The sequence below is a fragment of the Onychomys torridus genome, chromosome 7 (assembly GCF_903995425.1).
Source record: "Onychomys torridus chromosome 7, mOncTor1.1, whole genome shotgun sequence".
In the NCBI taxonomy this organism is placed as follows: Eukaryota; Metazoa; Chordata; class Mammalia; order Rodentia; family Cricetidae; genus Onychomys; species Onychomys torridus.
The window spans coordinates 37,770,509-37,786,428 of NC_050449.1; the positions used below are offsets into that span (position 1 = coordinate 37,770,509).

At 50.7% G+C, this 15,920-nt stretch overlaps 1 protein-coding gene across 4 annotated transcripts; it reads left to right on the forward strand.

Moving 5' to 3' along the window:
• The first annotated feature begins 1,935 nt into the window (after positions 1-1,935).
• On the forward strand, positions 1,936-15,284 carry Hyou1 (hypoxia up-regulated 1). Of its 4 annotated transcripts, none has more exons than XM_036193382.1 (26): positions 1,936-2,037; positions 2,983-3,080; positions 3,283-3,376; positions 3,527-3,605; positions 3,731-3,885; positions 4,016-4,092; positions 4,386-4,567; positions 4,823-4,938; positions 7,170-7,362; positions 7,502-7,636; positions 7,742-7,824; positions 7,914-8,046; positions 8,205-8,392; positions 8,664-8,802; positions 9,694-9,754; positions 9,968-10,047; positions 10,449-10,634; positions 10,760-10,932; positions 11,017-11,104; positions 11,185-11,307; positions 11,484-11,617; positions 11,747-11,831; positions 11,991-12,231; positions 12,320-12,370; positions 13,826-13,876; positions 13,972-15,284. In XM_036193382.1, the coding sequence occupies exons 2-26, from the start codon at positions 2,990-2,992 to the stop codon at positions 14,031-14,033; spliced, it is 3,000 nt and encodes a 999-aa protein (XP_036049275.1). In that variant the 5' UTR covers positions 1,936-2,037; positions 2,983-2,989; the 3' UTR covers positions 14,034-15,284. The 4 variants fall into 4 exon arrangements, with proteins under 4 accessions (XP_036049275.1, XP_036049274.1, XP_036049276.1 ...); XM_036193381.1 differs by having other exon boundaries at positions 1,937-2,037; positions 13,969-15,284; XM_036193383.1 differs by lacking the exon at positions 1,936-2,037 and adding an exon at positions 2,044-2,183 and having other exon boundaries at positions 13,969-15,284.
• Positions 15,285-15,920: the final 636 nt, after the last annotated feature.

The window sequence follows — 15,920 nt, forward strand, 5'->3', positions numbered from 1 at the left end:
AAGCAGGGGTTGGGGATTTAGCTCAGTGGTAGAGCTTGGCAGGGTTCCAAAAAACAAAACAAAACAAGCAGAGCACCCATGCACCACAATCAAGTGCTGTTGAATTTGGAGACTGGACAATCCATCAGGGCTTGGTGGGCACTAGCCTAGCTCCCTGTTCATGAGAAACCTGTTCTAAAAGATAATGCAGAAATCGATAAAGCAGGACATCTGACATACTTTTCTGGTTTCTGTGCATGCACACTACACACAAAAGAAAAAAAAGCAGTAGAACTGACCACACATATGTCCATCACTAGGACAAAACAAACCCCACATTATGCAATGTTGTATAGCAGTAACAACAATGAGGTGAATCCCACCAACATGGAAATTCTCTTAGTTGAAAAACATTGCCAGGCAGTGGTGTCTCATACCTTTAATCCAAGCATTCGAGAGGGAGATGGAGGTTAGGTGGATCTGAGTTTGAGACCACCCTGGTCTGTAGATCCAGTTCTAGGACAGCCAGGACTACACAGACAAACTCTGTCTGGAAATTAAAAAAAAGAAAGAAAGAAAAGAAAAAAATTGCAAAAAATTACATATTTTTTTGTTCAGAAAATATACAAGCTACTTTTCTAGAGAGACATGTATGTAAGCCAGAAGCAGTAAAGTTACATGTCATACTACAGATGAGAGTGAGAGGTTGTAACTGATGTCAGGGGATTTGTCTAGAAAACTTTCCAAGATTGCATCTGTGTTGTTTAGTGTGATTCAACTGTTACAACTTTAAGCAAAGGTCTATTTATTTATTTATTTTCTTTATTATTTTTTTTCCGACACAGGGTTTCTCTGTATAATAGCCCTGGCCTGGAACTCACTTTGTAGACCAACCAGGCTGGCCTTGAACTCACAGAGATCCATGTACCTCTGCCTCCTGAATGCTGGGATGAAAGGTGTTTGCCACCACCTGGCTTCTATTTATTTTTTAAATAATTTGTTTACTTTGATTTTATGTGCATTGGTGTTTTGCCAGTCTGGGTGAGGATGTCAGATCTTGGAGTTACAGACAGTTGTTAGCTGCCGCGTGGATGCTAGGAATTGAACCCAGGTCCTCTGGAAGAGCAAATCAGTGCTCCTAACCGCTGAGTGATCTCTCCAACCCTGTATTTCTAATTTATATATCACTTGAATACTGATTTGTTTTTTGAGCGGTACTTCAAAGTATGTGCACTTTCCTAGGACCGTATTTCCACCGGACCATAACTTAATAGAAAGGCGAGAGAGAAGTGAAAAATAGCTGGGGAGATGGGTGTATTAGAACTTTAATTCTACGACCTAAGCAGTTACACAGAAAGGAAAGCACAAGACTTAACGGAACAGAAATAAATAGACGAATGACGTACATAATGTAGTCAAATAAAGCCTTGTTTCAGTTTGGAATATCATCTCTCCTCCTAATGGAGTTCAGAGGTAAAGCCAAGTTCTGTCACAAACACGGTTATCTCCGGCCCATCAGCGAACATCATTTTTGTGGCTTAGGTTTCCTCAATGGGACAGGAAGGTTGGAGTAATGCAGCGTTCCTCTGGTGTCTAGCCAAAGCCCAGGGCAGTAGAGCGCTGCCAAACGCACGCGCCTCTTCCGCGTCGCCGCAGAGAATGCAGCGCAGTCCCATTCTTTCGCGCAGACGCCCCAAGCGACTGGAAGAGATCCGCACACCGGACAGCACCTGCTCGCACGCGGGGTTCCACTGGGCCTCCGCAACGAAGCGTCTAGCATAAGGCTGGCAGAAGTCCCGCGAGGAGCAACCCGGCCGCGAACCGTGACGTGGCCCAATCCGCAGCCGGCGCCGGTGGTTTTGTTCCAACTGGTGCTCCGGCCCCGCGGTCGCTTCGGGGGCGGAGCCGGAGAGGGGGCGGGTCTATACGTGGCCCAATGGAAACGCGCGCCGGCCCGCAGGGGTGGGGCCAGGTGTGCGGCGCAGGGCCGGGCAGCGGAGTCTCCAATGAGCGTGCGCCGCGTCCGGGGCCGGCTGGTGCGCGAGACGCCGCGGAGAGGTTGGTGGCTACTGTAACAGTTTGCAAACGGAGGGGAGTTGTGAAGGGCCTGGGGTTGGGGTCGTGCTGCTGGCCGTGTGGGTACGTCCGCGCCGCGTTGATCCTGGAGCCAGGGCCGCAGGAGCTGAAGGCCAGAGCGAGCGGGGGTGAGGATGGAGCAACAGCCGGGCCGCGGCTCCTAGGGGAGGCAGCGTGCTAGCTTCGGGGGCGGGCCGGTAGCGGGAGCGAGGGCCGCACGGATACCGGTGCCTTCGGCCCTACAGTTCAGTCGCTGGGCTGCCCCCTCGCAGCTCGGGGTGGGCCGAATCCATTTCCGGGAGTGGGATCTTCCACCTTCGTCAGGTGAGGTTTAGGTGCACACTCTCCCGACCAGTAACCTTAGCCCGCACCGCCTCTGCGTGGGCAGCGGCGGCCCAGCAGTGGGATGGGCAAGGAGGGTGGGTCGGGCAATACTCGGGATGCAGAGGAGGGGACAGGCCCTTCCATGCCAGCGATCCCTAACGTCATCACCTCCCAGTTCCTGTCCAGGCTCATCCTGGCTTTCCCCACCACCAGGGGAGCTCCAGGTGTGAGGTAGTTGAGCAGGTATTGAGGGGTCCCTGGCCCAGCTCCAGGTATCTGACAATGCCCACAGTGCTGTGGTGTGCCAGTTACTTGCCTTTGCTTGGACGGAAAGAAGGTCAAGTCTCCTTCTTATTTGTCTGTCTAAAGATGTGGTGGAGCTAAGGATCCGGGAGCTTTTGCCCAGGCCCAAATGTGGTACACTTGGGGGGATGTTGAGAATGACTGAAACCTCAGGAGAGAAGGGAAGGAGCGCAGGCTGCTTTGCCTTTAGCCAAAAAGTGCAACAGATAGGAATCTTTGAGCTTGTCTGTTCTGGGATGTGGTTCTGTTTCCTTCTTCACACAGAGCATCCAGTTACAAGTGTTTTTCCTTCTCTGCCAGGGTCACAATGGCAGCCACAGTGAGAAGACAGAGGCCAAGGAGGCTACCGTGTTGGGCCTTGGTGGCTATCCTCTTGGCAGACCTGTTGGCAATGAGCGGTATGTACCTGGCAAAGGGATTTAAGAGTAAATTAGTAGTAAGAAGACGTGCCTTCTTGAGTGTGTGGGGTTGCTGGATCCAGGCTTTTTTGTCTTTGCCATGTTTCTCCATAGAACGTAGACTGCTTTATTTGATTTAACCCAGGAAGGTGTGGGAAGCAAGAGAACTAACAGATAAGCCTACTGTCTCTTTTCCCTTCAGACACGTTGGCTGTGATGTCTGTGGACCTGGGCAGTGAATCCATGAAGGTGGCCATTGTCAAGCCTGGAGTGCCCATGGAGATTGTATTGAACAAGTAAGGCTAGATCTGTGTCGAGGGTATGTCTCTAATTTGTAGTGTCCAAAACAGACTTGGGTGGCTGAGCCCATTGTGGGCTCCTAGGTTTATACCATGCTGCAGGAAGCTAGGCTAATGCTGCTTTTTTTAAATGCTGCTTTTTCTTAGGGAATCTCGGAGGAAAACTCCAGTGACTGTGACCTTGAAAGAAAACGAAAGGTTTTTAGGTGACAGCGCGGCAGGCATGGTGAGTAGCAGCTCCACAGCCTGATTGGTTCCTCCAGAGGCTGGTCTCTTGTCTGTCTTGATGATGCTAAGAGGCAAGCTAAGGTGGGTTTGGGCCTAAGAACCTTCTGGACCTTCTCCTCTCAGGCCATCAAGAACCCAAAGGCTACACTCCGTTATTTCCAGCACCTCCTAGGAAAGCAGGCAGATAACCCTCATGTGGCTCTGTATCGGGACCGTTTCCCAGAACATGAGCTAAACATTGACCCACAGAGGCAGACTGTGCGCTTCCAGATCAGTCCGTGAGTGTCAAGTGTCCAGTGGGGGAAGGTGGTCTCAGTAGCCCTCCTGGGCTCCCACCGTGTTGGCACGTGCTCATGACTATTGGTCTTGGTGTTTGGCTTCCCGTGTCTCAACCCCTTCTCTTCTCAGGCAGCTACAGTTCTCCCCTGAGGAGGTGCTGGGCATGGTTCTCAATTACTCTCGTTCCTTGGCTGAAGATTTTGCTGGTGAGTATCAAGATGGGGCCAGTGCCAGCAAGCCCCCCAAAAGCAGTGACTGTTGAGCAGGGGCACTTTTAGTGACAATTGGACTGTGCCTGAAGATACATTTGATTGTCACAAACTGGAGATAAGCTACTGGCATTTAGTGAGGAGCGGGCAGGGAAGGCCAGTAAACACCTTGTAGTATATAGATAGGCCCCAGCCAGAGACTTCCCTAGCTCAAAGTCAGTCGCACTGAGTCTGGAAATGCTGGTCTGAGGTTTGCAGTTGGTGTGATCCTGCTCTTTTGTGCCCTGTAGAACAACCCATTAAAGATGCGGTCATCACCGTGCCAGCCTTTTTCAACCAGGCCGAGCGCCGAGCTGTGCTGCAGGCTGCCCAAATGGCTGGCCTCAAAGTGCTGCAGCTCATCAATGACAACACCGCCACTGCCCTCAGCTATGGCGTCTTCCGCCGGAAAGATATCAACGCCACTGCACAGGTGAGCTAAGGAGGGCTCCCTGACGGCCAGGTGCACAGTTGCTCAGTCTGAGGATGCAGGGCTTGGCCCGCTTTGCACCTTGTTTGCATGGCCATCCCTTGACAAAGTGTGGCAGTCGCCTCCTTTCAGTCTCCATTGGAGTTGGTCGCTTTATGGTAAAAGATGACAGCTCTTTGTTTCCAGGAAGGCAGGGGGATAGGCATCCTGCATTTGATAGGATTCCCGTGACAGTGCCCTTCCTTGGTGTCTCCACAGAATGTCATGTTCTATGACATGGGCTCAGGCAGCACCGTGTGCACCATTGTGACCTACCAAACAGTGAAGACCAAGGAGGCTGGGATGCAGCCACAGCTGCAGATCCGCGGTGTGGGGTGAGTTCCTAAGACTTCAGGAGGTGGTTTCTTCCTGGATTTCAGGTGCCTTTCTTTTGGTCCCTGAAGGAACACACTTTCTGGACGCAGCATTGCTTCCTGTGGGAGGCTGCTCCCGAACAGGAAGTGAGAGCAGGAGACAGTTTAGGGAGTTTGCAAAGCAGGGAACTTCCTGAGCATGTTTTCCCCGGGAGGACAGACAGGTTGAGTGTCAGGTGCAGTCACTTCTGGCTCTCTTGACACACTGAGGTTATGCCTGTCGTGGTCATTATTTCTCTTTCTGCCCCTGTTTCTTTTCACTGAGGTTGAACTTGGGGTCTCGCGCGCGCGCACGCACGCGCGCGCACACACACACACACACACACACACACACACAAGCATTCTGCTACTGGAATTTACTGTGTTGACCAGGATTGTCAAAACTTCTGGCAGTCCTGCCTCTGTCCCCTGACCTACAGAATTTAAAAAACAAACGTTCCTAAACAAGGCAAGGAGGTAAAATCCTGGTACTTGGGAGGTGGAGGCAGAAGGATCAGAAATTCAAACTCATTTTCTGTAGATGTAACCGTCTTGTTAAATAAGAAACACAGAGCCAATTGCAGAGTTAAAAGCCAAGAGGTCAGCAATAGCTGAGAGCTGAAAACCTTACCCTTCACTGCTGCTCTGTTTTTCCTCTCCGCCAGAGAGCTACTTCCTGTGTCCTATCTTTTATATAGACTTTCTGTTCTGCCTTCTCATTGGTTGTAAACCCAGCCACATGACCTCCTCATCAATGCTTGTCTATACAGACCTCCAGGTCTTCTATGGTTGGTATTGAGATTGAAGGCGTGTGTCGCCATGAGGGCTGTATCCTTGAACACACAGAGATCCTGCCTCCCAAATGCTGGGATTAAAGGCGTGTACCACCACCACCCAAGTTAAGGCTTGTTCTGACTCCAAGGCAACTTTATTAATATACAAATAAAATCACATTTCAGTACAAATAAAATATCACTATAATCTTCAGCTATTTATGGAGTCCTTGGCCAACCTGGAATACATGAGACACCCCCTATGAAAAAACAAAGCCTCTCTAATTCTAGAACCTCCTTTTTCAGCTCCTCACTATTCAGCTAGGAAGTTCTCTTAAGATAGAGTGTCGGTATAGTAGCTCAGCAGTGGGGACTGACTTACAGTTCATGGGTCTCAGTCCACAGTACCACTAAAGAGAAAATAAATATGACTATGACAGTAGTCCATTTCTTCAGTGATCTTGCCTGTCTGATCCCTGCCTCCTGTAACTGGCCGAGCTCTTTATTCTATTTTGGAGATGGTCTTACTACACAGCTCTAGCTGTTTGGAACTCTCTGTGTAGACCAGGCTGGCCTTAAACTCACAAAGATCTGCCTGCCTCTGCCTCCCAAGTGCTGGGGTAAAAAAAATGAGCCATGATGCCTGGCTCCTCTCACGCTTAAAGAATATATTTGTCGTTCTTCAGAGGTGACCATGCATTCTCCTACTTCCTGCCGCGGGGTCCTTACCAAAACTCTTCTTTCTGTCTAGAATGTTCTTTACTCTTTTTTTCTTTCCTAAGATAGGTTTTCTCTGTGTAACAGTCCTGGTTATCTTGGAAGTCACTTTGTAGACTCACAGAGATCCTCCTGCCTCTGCCTACCAAATGCTGGCATTAAAGGCCTGTGCCACCACTGCCTGGCTGTGGCTCTTCTCTCTTCTGTACCTAGTCAGCTCCAGCTCTTCTGAAGATGTCAGCTCCAGTGTGCTGCTTCTTCAGAGGAGGTTTCTCTGGCTGCTCTGAGCAGTGCAGACTTCCTGTGTGTGTGCGCGTGCTCACACACCACTAACAACCTCTACTTTTCTTCATTCATTTTGAGACAGGGTCTCACTGTGTAGCCCTTGCTCGCCTGGGAGTTTGTATGTAGAGTGGCCTCAAACTCAAAGAAACCTACCTGCCTCTGTCTCCTAATGCTGAGTGCTTCCTTTTTTTTTTTTTCCCTCCCCCTCTTGGTTTTTTCGAGACAGGGTTTCTCTGTAGCTTTGGTGCCTGTCCTGGATCTCGCACTATAGACCAGGCTGGCCTCGAACTCACAAAGATCCGCCTGGCTCTGCATGAGCTGCTGCTCTGAATTGCTGTTGGTGTTGTAGAGAGCTGTGGGCACAATGCTGTAGTCTCTTGTGCCAGTGGGAGTGCCCTCGACTGTTCTTACACTTTACCTGCTCCCTTTCCCCAACAGGTTTGACCGCACCCTGGGTGGCTTAGAGATGGAGCTTCGGCTGCGGGAACACCTGGCCAAGCTCTTCAATGAGCAGCGCAAGGGTCAGAAGGCCAAGGATGTTCGGGAAAACCCACGTGCCATGGCCAAACTGCTTCGAGAAGCCAATCGTCTGAAAACGGTCCTGAGTGCCAATGCTGATCACATGGCACAGGTGCCCACATAGGAGCTTGGAGGGCGGGCTAGTGGCTCCTCTCCACAAGGGTGGAGAGCCTTTTTTCCTGAATTCTGTCGTCTCTTGCCCAGGGAGCAGGATCTGGCCAGAACCTCTTAACAGATTCCTCTTCCCGCAGATTGAGGGCTTGATGGACGATGTGGACTTCAAGGCAAAGGTGACTCGAGGGGAGTTCGAGGAACTGTGCGCAGACCTGTTTGAGAGAGTGCCTGGGCCTGTGCAGCAGGCCCTCCAGAGTGCGGAGATGAGCTTGGTGAGGGCATGCGGGAGGCAGCAGAGCCTACCGGAGTGCGTAGGGCATCCAAAGGTGTCAGGGGAAGGCCGTTAACTCCTGCATCTCACCTTCCCCCCTCTGCAGGATGAGATTGAGCAGGTGATCCTGGTGGGTGGGGCCACTCGTGTTCCCAAAGTTCAAGAGGTGCTGCTCAAGGCCGTGGGCAAGTGAGTATGGTGTGGGAGCTGGGCAGCTGCAGGAACGAGGGGAGAGAACCCGCTCCCCAGTGGATGATGCTGAAGCTTGTGTCTCCTAGGGAGGAACTAGGAAAGAACATCAATGCAGATGAAGCGGCCGCCATGGGCGCTGTGTACCAGGCAGCGGCCCTCAGCAAAGCCTTCAAGGTGAAGCCATTTGTTGTGCGGGATGCCGTCATCTACCCCATCCTGGTAAGCCTGACCAGGTGACATACTCCTCTGCTTCTCCTAGTGAGATCTCTATTTACCTCAACCTGTCCCTTTTTCTCTAAACTGAGAGAGATCCCATACCCTCACTCACAGAACCTTCCCTGGTCCTCCACTGCACCTTCTCTTTGCCTCTTGTGTAGGTGGAGTTCACAAGGGAAGTGGAGGAGGAGCCTGGGGTTCGAAGCCTGAAGCACAATAAACGTGTGCTCTTCTCTAGAATGGGGCCCTACCCTCAGCGCAAAGTCATCACCTTTAACCGCTACAGCCATGATTTCAACTTCCACATCAACTACGGTGACCTGGGCTTCCTGGGGCCTGAGGATCTTCGGTGAGGGGCGGGGGCAGGATGGCACCTCCAGGGAGTGTGGGAGGTGTGCCTGCCAGATGTGGATGACCTAAGGATGGGGAGGGGAGTGTGGGGCTTACAGGGCTGGAGTGGGTTAGGGTCAAGGTGTGAACAGCCTGTCTTGGAGAGAGGGTCCATCCTTCTGAGTGTCCTGTGTAGGGCCCGTGATGTCTCGTGCCAGCAGGCCACATGGTCTGGAGTTGGAGTTGGGGCAGGTGGGTTTCCTCAAACCCTCCTTTTCCTTCCTAACCAGGGTATTTGGCTCTCAGAATCTGACCACAGTGAAGCTAAAAGGTGTGGGAGAGAGCTTCAAGAAATATCCCGACTATGAGTCCAAAGGCATCAAGGCCCACTTCAACCTGGATGAGAGTGGGGTGCTCAGTTTAGATAGGGTAAGAGCAAACGGGAACCCTCATCAGGGTGGGGTGGTGAGCCCTGGTCCCACCAGTCTTCCCAGAGTGGGTTTCATAGGATAAGCACAACGCATTGGGGAGCAGATCTAATGAATCTTGGCCTTAAACACAGTGAAACAATGGGGCTCTTCATGGCCAGAATGTGTTGATGATCACTGTGACTTTATTAGAGAGAAGTCCAGATTTTTTGTAGCGTGTTTTGCAGGCATGTATGTCTGTGCTAGTGCTCTTAACTGTTGAGCCATCTCTCCAACCCCTTAACATTTTTTGAGCATGTATGTATATGATGGAGGGTGGGGAGCATGCCACAGCACATGTGGAGGCCAGAGGAAATGAGTTGGTTTTCCTCCCTTTACCTTTGAGAGTAAGCACTCTTTACCTGCTAAGCCACTTTGCCAGCCCAGAGCATCCCCCACCCCCTTCTTAAAATTTTATTTTTGTTGTTTTTTTTGAGATGAGGTTTCTCTGACTGTCCTGGAACTCACTCTGTAGACCAGGCTGGCCTTGAACTCACAGAGATCTGCCTGCCTCTGCCTCCTAAGTGCTGGGATTAAAGGCGTGCACCACCACCGCCCGGCAGATAAGCCCATTTCTGAAGAGTAATTTTGAGTTAATGTCTTGTGGCACACTGGGAAACTGTGGTCCATTACCAAGTGGACATGGAGGGCTGTGAGGAAAGGAGAGAGAGCCGTCCTGAGAGGGCTGCACTTAAAGGGGGTGTGGCCATCCAGGAGTCTTAGAAAAGGAAGGTGAGAAAGTAGTCCCCACAGCTGCAAGTCATTTTGTATTCCTGGTGTATGCCTGAGCAGCATGCTTATGGAACAGTGTGGGTTACTATGCAGCGCTTTACTTGAACCTATTTCAAAATAGGTGGAGTCTGTATTTGAGACCCTGGTGGAGGACAGCCCAGAGGAAGAATCTACTCTTACCAGTAAGATGCAGATGGGCTCCTGTGTGTGTGTGTGTGTGTGTGTGTGTGTGTGTGTGTGTGTGTGTGTGCGCGCGCGCGCGCGCGCATGCGTGTGTGAGCAAGTGAGAGTGAACATACATGTGTGCTTGGGGGAGGTAATGGCATTGTTGTTGGGGTGGGAAGTGGGTTCACTGTTTGATTTCCTCTTGAACCTCTGGGCTTCCTTCTTCCTAGAACTTGGCAACACCATTTCCAGCCTGTTTGGAGGTGGTTCCTCATCAGATGCCAAAGAGAATGGTACTGATTCTGTACAGGTAAGGGCAGAGAAGCATGGGGAATAAATAGCAAGGGGTTGGGGTAATGTAGACAGAAGCAGAGTCTGGGCATCCCAGCTGACTGGACTCAGTGGACCTCAGTGGTCCTCATCTTGTCTCTCCTCAGCCTATGGCAGGTTGCTCTCTACTACTCCATTAGACGGAGCCATTACCAAAGCCTAAGGCTTATTGTTCTCGTTCTGACCTTTGTTAACCTGTATTTCTGCAAATTCCAACAGCCCCTGACTGTTTGTCCACAGTATCATCTGCTTGTCCCCAAGTTTCACCATGAGCCGTGTTTCCGTCCAAGCAGAGGAGCTGATATGGTCATAGGCTGAACATGGCCGTAGGCTCAGCTAGTGGTGTATATAACCTCTGGGGTTTCTGTAATTGTCTCCCAGGAGGAAGAGGAGAGCCCTACCGAGGGGAGCAAGGATGAACCTGGAGAGCAGGGGGAGCTTAAGGAGGAAACTGAAGCTCCTGTGGAAGATACCTCTCAGCCTCCACCCGCTGAGCCTAAGGGAGATGCAGCCCCTGAGGGGGAAAAACCTGAAGAGAAAGGAAGTGGGGACAAGTCTGGGGCCCAGGTGAGCCAGCTGCAGAGGAAGCCCCTGGGTCCAGGGGCTGAGAGTAAATGGGAGCTGCTTTGTTTGTGCCCCCTGGAGGAGGGGCAGCTCGTGGTTTTCCTGACATCACTGCTCTTTCCACTCAGAAGCCAGATGAGAAGGGGCAGGCAGGGCCTGACGGTGTCCCTCCAGCTCCTGAGGAAGAAAAAAAACAGAAACCTGCCCGGAAGCAGAAAATGGTGGAGGAGATAGGTGTGGAGCTGGCTGTCTTGGACCTGCCAGACTTGCCAGAGGATGAGCTGGCTCGTTCTGTGCAGAAGTAAGTGCCGTGTGTGTGGAAAGGTGATCTTAGGGCTCCAGGTCCAGCCCCACCTTACCTGCCTTGTGTTTGTTCATTCTGCAGACTTGAGGACTTGACCCTCCGAGACCTAGAGAAGCAGGAAAGGGAGAAGGCTGCCAACAGCCTGGAAGCGTTCATCTTTGAGACCCAGGTTAGCGGGCCGTGGGCAGCAAGCACTCCCTACTCTCTAACTTGCCCCAAAGCTCACTGCGTTTGTGTCCTTTACTCTAGGACAAGCTCTACCAACCTGAGTACCAGGAAGTGTCCACTGAGGAACAGCGGGAGGAGATCTCTGGCAAACTCACCGCCGCTTCTAACTGGCTGGAAGATGAGGGATTCGGAGCCACCACGGTGGTGAGGAGCCCCTGGGGTGTGGCAGGCAAATGGGAGGGCTGGCCTCCCCTTCGAGGGCTAGAGCAAGAAGAGCTGAGGTGTCAGGCCATGAAGCAGGATGCAGGACTGGGTCCAGGGTGCTTCTGCTACCACCTCAACCCTCCTCCTCCTCCTCCTCTTCTTCCTCTATCCATCAGATGCTGAAGGAGAAGCTGGCTGAGCTGAGAAAGCTATGCCAAGGGCTGTTTTTTCGGGTGGAAGAGCGTAAGAAATGGCCAGAGCGGCTTTCGGCTCTGGATAATCTCCTCAACCACTCTAGCATTTTCCTCAAGTGAGTACTCCCTGCTTCTGTTCTCCTTTGTGTAGTCCTGCTGAGCCCTTGATTCCCTCGCTGTCAGCTTCCTGGTCCTCTGGCCCAGGCCCTCTGCCCTAGGCTGATCTTCTCCTCTTTGGCTTCTAGGGGTGCCCGGCTCATCCCGGAGATGGACCAGATCTTCACTGAGGTGGAGATGACAACATTAGAGAAAGTCATCAATGACACCTGGGTAATCACTTTGACCATGTGACTGGACACTTTAGCTGGAACCCTGGGGTGCTAAGGATGGCAGGGTGATTTCTAGTCAACGGAAGTTGCCTTAACTGGTTGAAAGTGACACCTGCCAAGTCTGTGGCTAGTTCTGAGTCTTCCCTGGCCTCACCCACAGGCCTGGAAGAATGCAACTATGGCTGAGCAGGCCAAGCTTCCTGCCACAGAGAAGCCTGTGCTGCTTTCAAAAGACATTGAGGCCAAGATGATGGCCCTGGACCGGGAGGTACAGTATCTCCTCAATAAGGCCAAGTTCACCAAACCCCGGCCACGGCCCAAGGACAAGAATGGCACCCGGACAGAACCTCCCGTCAATGCCAGTGCTGGTGACCAAGGGGAGAAGGTCATTCCACCTGCAGGTGAGGGGAAGGTGTTCGGCTCCAGTCACTGGGCAAAGGAAAGCTACCCTTCTCTCCTGGACTGCGGCTAACTCTTGGTTCCCTCCAGGTCAGACTGAAGAGGCAAAGCCCATTTTAGAACCTAACAAAGAAGAGGCTGGTGAGTGGGGGAACTGGAGTGGGACATTTCATTAATCTGGGGGCAGGCAAACTAGCAAGCGTGGTCTGTTTCTGCTCAGCTCATGAATTGTAGGTGGCCTGTAAGTTTTAAAAGTATTGTTTTTTTCTTTGGAAGAAAAAAAAGGAACAGACAGCCTAGGGAGACAGAAGATAAAGTGTTTAATTGCACAGTGAGGATCAGAGTTCAAATCCTTAGCACCTATATAAATGCCAGGAAGGCATACTGCCCACTTATCCCAGAATGTTGAGGAGACAGTTGTCTAGAGCTGGCTGGCTAGCTAGTCTAGATGGATCGTAGCTCTGGATTCAAGTGAGGTGAGAGACCTTCCTTCAGTGTATATGGTAGGAAGCAATGAGGGAGAAACCCTGCATCAGCCTCTGGCCTCCATATGCACAGGCAAAACGTATGCACCTTGGTTGGTGGTGGTGGTGTGTTTTTTGTTTTGTTTTGTTTTTGTTTTTTTGAGACAGGGTTTCTCTGTCCTAGAACTCACTCTGTAGCCCAGGCTGGCCTCGAACTCACAGATTCACCTGCCTCTGCCTCCCGAGTGCTGGGATTAAAGGTGTGCGCCACCACCACCCAGCTTGGTGATGGTTTTTTAAGCAAAGATTTTTCTGGGCATGGTGGCACTTTCCTTAATCCCAGCACAGGAGAGGCAGATCTCTGAGTTTGAGGCCAGCCTGTGAGTTCCAGGACAGCCGAAGCTGCTGAGAGATGGTTCAACTGTTCGAACACTTACTACTCTTGTAGAGGACTCGGGTTCATAACCATCTATAACTCCATTCCAGGGGTCCAGTGCTCTCTTCTGTCCTCAGCAGGCATTAAGCACTCAAGCACAGATGTGGTGCACAGCACAGATGTGGTGCACATGCATACATATTTGCAGGCAAAATACTAATACATAAAATGAATTTATCTAACTTTAAATTCAAAAATGGGTGTGGGGGGTGCTGGAGAGATGGCTCAGTGTTTAAGAGTTCTGGTTGCTCTTGCAGAGAATCCAGTTTGTATTTCCAGCACCTACAGGATGGCTCACAGCTGTCTTAACTGCAGGTCCAAAGGTGCCAGGCCCTCTTCTAGCCTCTGAGGCACATATGTAGTACACAGGGATACATGTAGGCAAAACACCCATACTAAATAAAAATTTAAAAAGGGAGCCAGGCAGTGGTGGCACACGTCTTTAATCCCAGCACTCCGGAGGTAGAGCCGGGCAGATCTCTGTGAGTTCAAGGCCAGCCTGGTCTACAGAGCAAGATCTAGGACAGGCACCAGAACTACACAGAGAAACCCTGTCTGGAAAAACAAAAATTAGAAAAGGGAGGCAGAGACCCTAAATGTGTCTCACACATCTTGTAATATTTACTGCCTGGATTTGCATACTCAGTATTAGCATTTTACTTCTTTAGTGACTGACATTTTCCTTCTAAAATGCAGCTACGGAAGCAGCAGACTCGGAGCCCCTGGAAATAGGAGGTCCTGGAGCAGGTAAGAGTGAAGCATGGGGTGCTGGGCAGCCTGTTAGGGTTGCAGAGAAAGAAAAGAAGAGCGAGCCTTTCTCCTTTCTTTCCATCATCCAGCAGGATCTGAACAGAAAGAGCAGACAGCGGGACAGAAGCGGCCTTTGAAGAATGACGAACTATAACCCCACCTCCTGTCTTCCCACTTGGCTCCAGCCCCTTCTCCTACCACCTCTATTTATTACACATCAGGGTTGGGGCTGGGGTCGGTCCTGCCATTAGAGAGAGGTTCAAGTTCCTTCTCTCAGCAGTCCCTCTGGAGCAGCTCCACGGGTGAAAGCGGATCTAGTTCTGTCCCCAGCTCTTCCCTCTGGTCTCCTACTCTCTGGCCCTGTGTTTGGGGAAAATCACTATTATGTCTTAATTGTTTGCCTGTGGGTAAGTGAGAGCATGGCTGCCAGTGGTTGTTGGAGACCTGGTAGTGGGAAGGATGTTTTGCGACACTAGAGAGTACTCAGTCTTCTCTGGGCATCCTTACATCCTTTCCTGTTCCACAGAGCCTCAGTCACCACCATTGGTTCCTGAGTGCCTCTTTTCTCTCCTGTCCTCTCTCTCCCTTGCCTTTCCTCCTCGGCTCTTCTTTTGTCCTTGCCTTCCCAGTATCCACTGGGCTGTGGTCTTCTAGCCCAAAGCCTTTCATCATCAGGACTGTGTAAACATGCTCTCCTGCTTCCTGCGACCCCTGGTGGCCAGAGCAAGCAGGGAGCAAATGAGAAGGAAACCCACTGCCCAGTGGAAGGAGAGAGAATGTGAAAGCCCAGAGCCCCTGCTGTGGGTTGTTGGGCCCAGGAAAGTATGTAGAGTGGTTGGCAAGGATACAGGTATTCCGCAAGCACTTGTAATCCTTACCCCAGTTCCTGTGACACCTACCCCTTCTCTCATGCTTTTTCCTATCCCCCTGGGCTGACCAAAAAACGTGCTATCTACTGTGAGCCCCCTTCCCAAGACTGAGGGACAGAGAGACCATAGTGTGAATGTCAAAATGCCACCTCACTCTCAGGCAGGCTTGTGGGTAAGGAAGAGGAGTAAGGGTTCAACTTCCCAGTGCACCTTGCTAGGAGGGAAAGCCTTGCCCACTATGCCCTTGTCTGGAGTGCCTGTCCTCCAGTATTGCACCTGTAGCAGGAGCTAGGGCTACTCCGCTTGGGGCAAAGCAAACTAGTATGTCAGTCATTTGGTCTTCCCCCCCCCCCCCAAACCCCACCTCCCTGGTTTGCCACATTGGCAGAAGGACCTCAAGTCCTGCAGTCAGCCCTTCCTGTGTGTCTGAGTTCTTACATTAGCAGTTCAGGCTGGTTGGACAGGTTTGAATCAAATTGTACTTTGTTCCATTGTTAATTGAGAAACTGTTTCAATAAAATATTCTTTTCTATAAATTGTGTGTTTTGCTTCCTCTCCACCCCCTTTTTACCCAAGACAGGGTTTCTTATGTTACCCTGACCATCTAAAGAACTTGCTCTGTAGACCAGGCTGGCCTCGAACTCAGAGATAGATCCACGTGCCTCGGCCTCCTGAATGCAGTGATTAAAGGTATACACCACCACCTGGCAACATGCTTACATTTCTGACACACTCATGACTTGTGTTGAGTGTGACAGTAGTGTGGCTGTATAGAATAGCCTTGTTTTTACAGTAATATGGCCACAAATTGAAATTAATGTTTAATGATGTCAGGAGCTCTCACATGCCTTGGAAATGGGCATATATATGAATATTTATGCAGAGAAACTAGGTAAACTCCACAGTGTTAACATTTGTTGAGAAGTCAAGATTATTCTTAAAACTTTGTGGAGTAGGTTTGAGACTTCCCCAAATAAATAAAAGACTTCTTCATCTGAGTGGTAATTACAGGGGTGATACATACACGTACAGGGGGAAGGACTTAATTGTCCCCACATCTCACATCTGTTAAATAAGAGAAGTTTTTTTGTTGTTGTTATTGTTGTTGTTTGTCTTATAACATGGAATAAAAGCAAAATTTTTATTTTATGTGCACGTACATAGGTGTGCAT

Bases quoted from the DNA above. Each gene is read 5' to 3' on its own strand.
- Hyou1 (XM_036193381.1), top strand. From the start codon at position 2,990: ATGGCAGCCACAGTGAGAAGACAGAGGCCAAGGAGGCTACCGTGTTGG. The intron at 7,637-7,741 runs GTGAGGGCATGC...CCCCCTCTGCAG, and splicing joins AGAGTGCGGAGATGAGCTTG to GATGAGATTGAGCAGGTGAT. The intron at 11,832-11,990 runs GTAATCACTTTG...CCTCACCCACAG, and splicing joins AAGTCATCAATGACACCTGG to GCCTGGAAGAATGCAACTAT.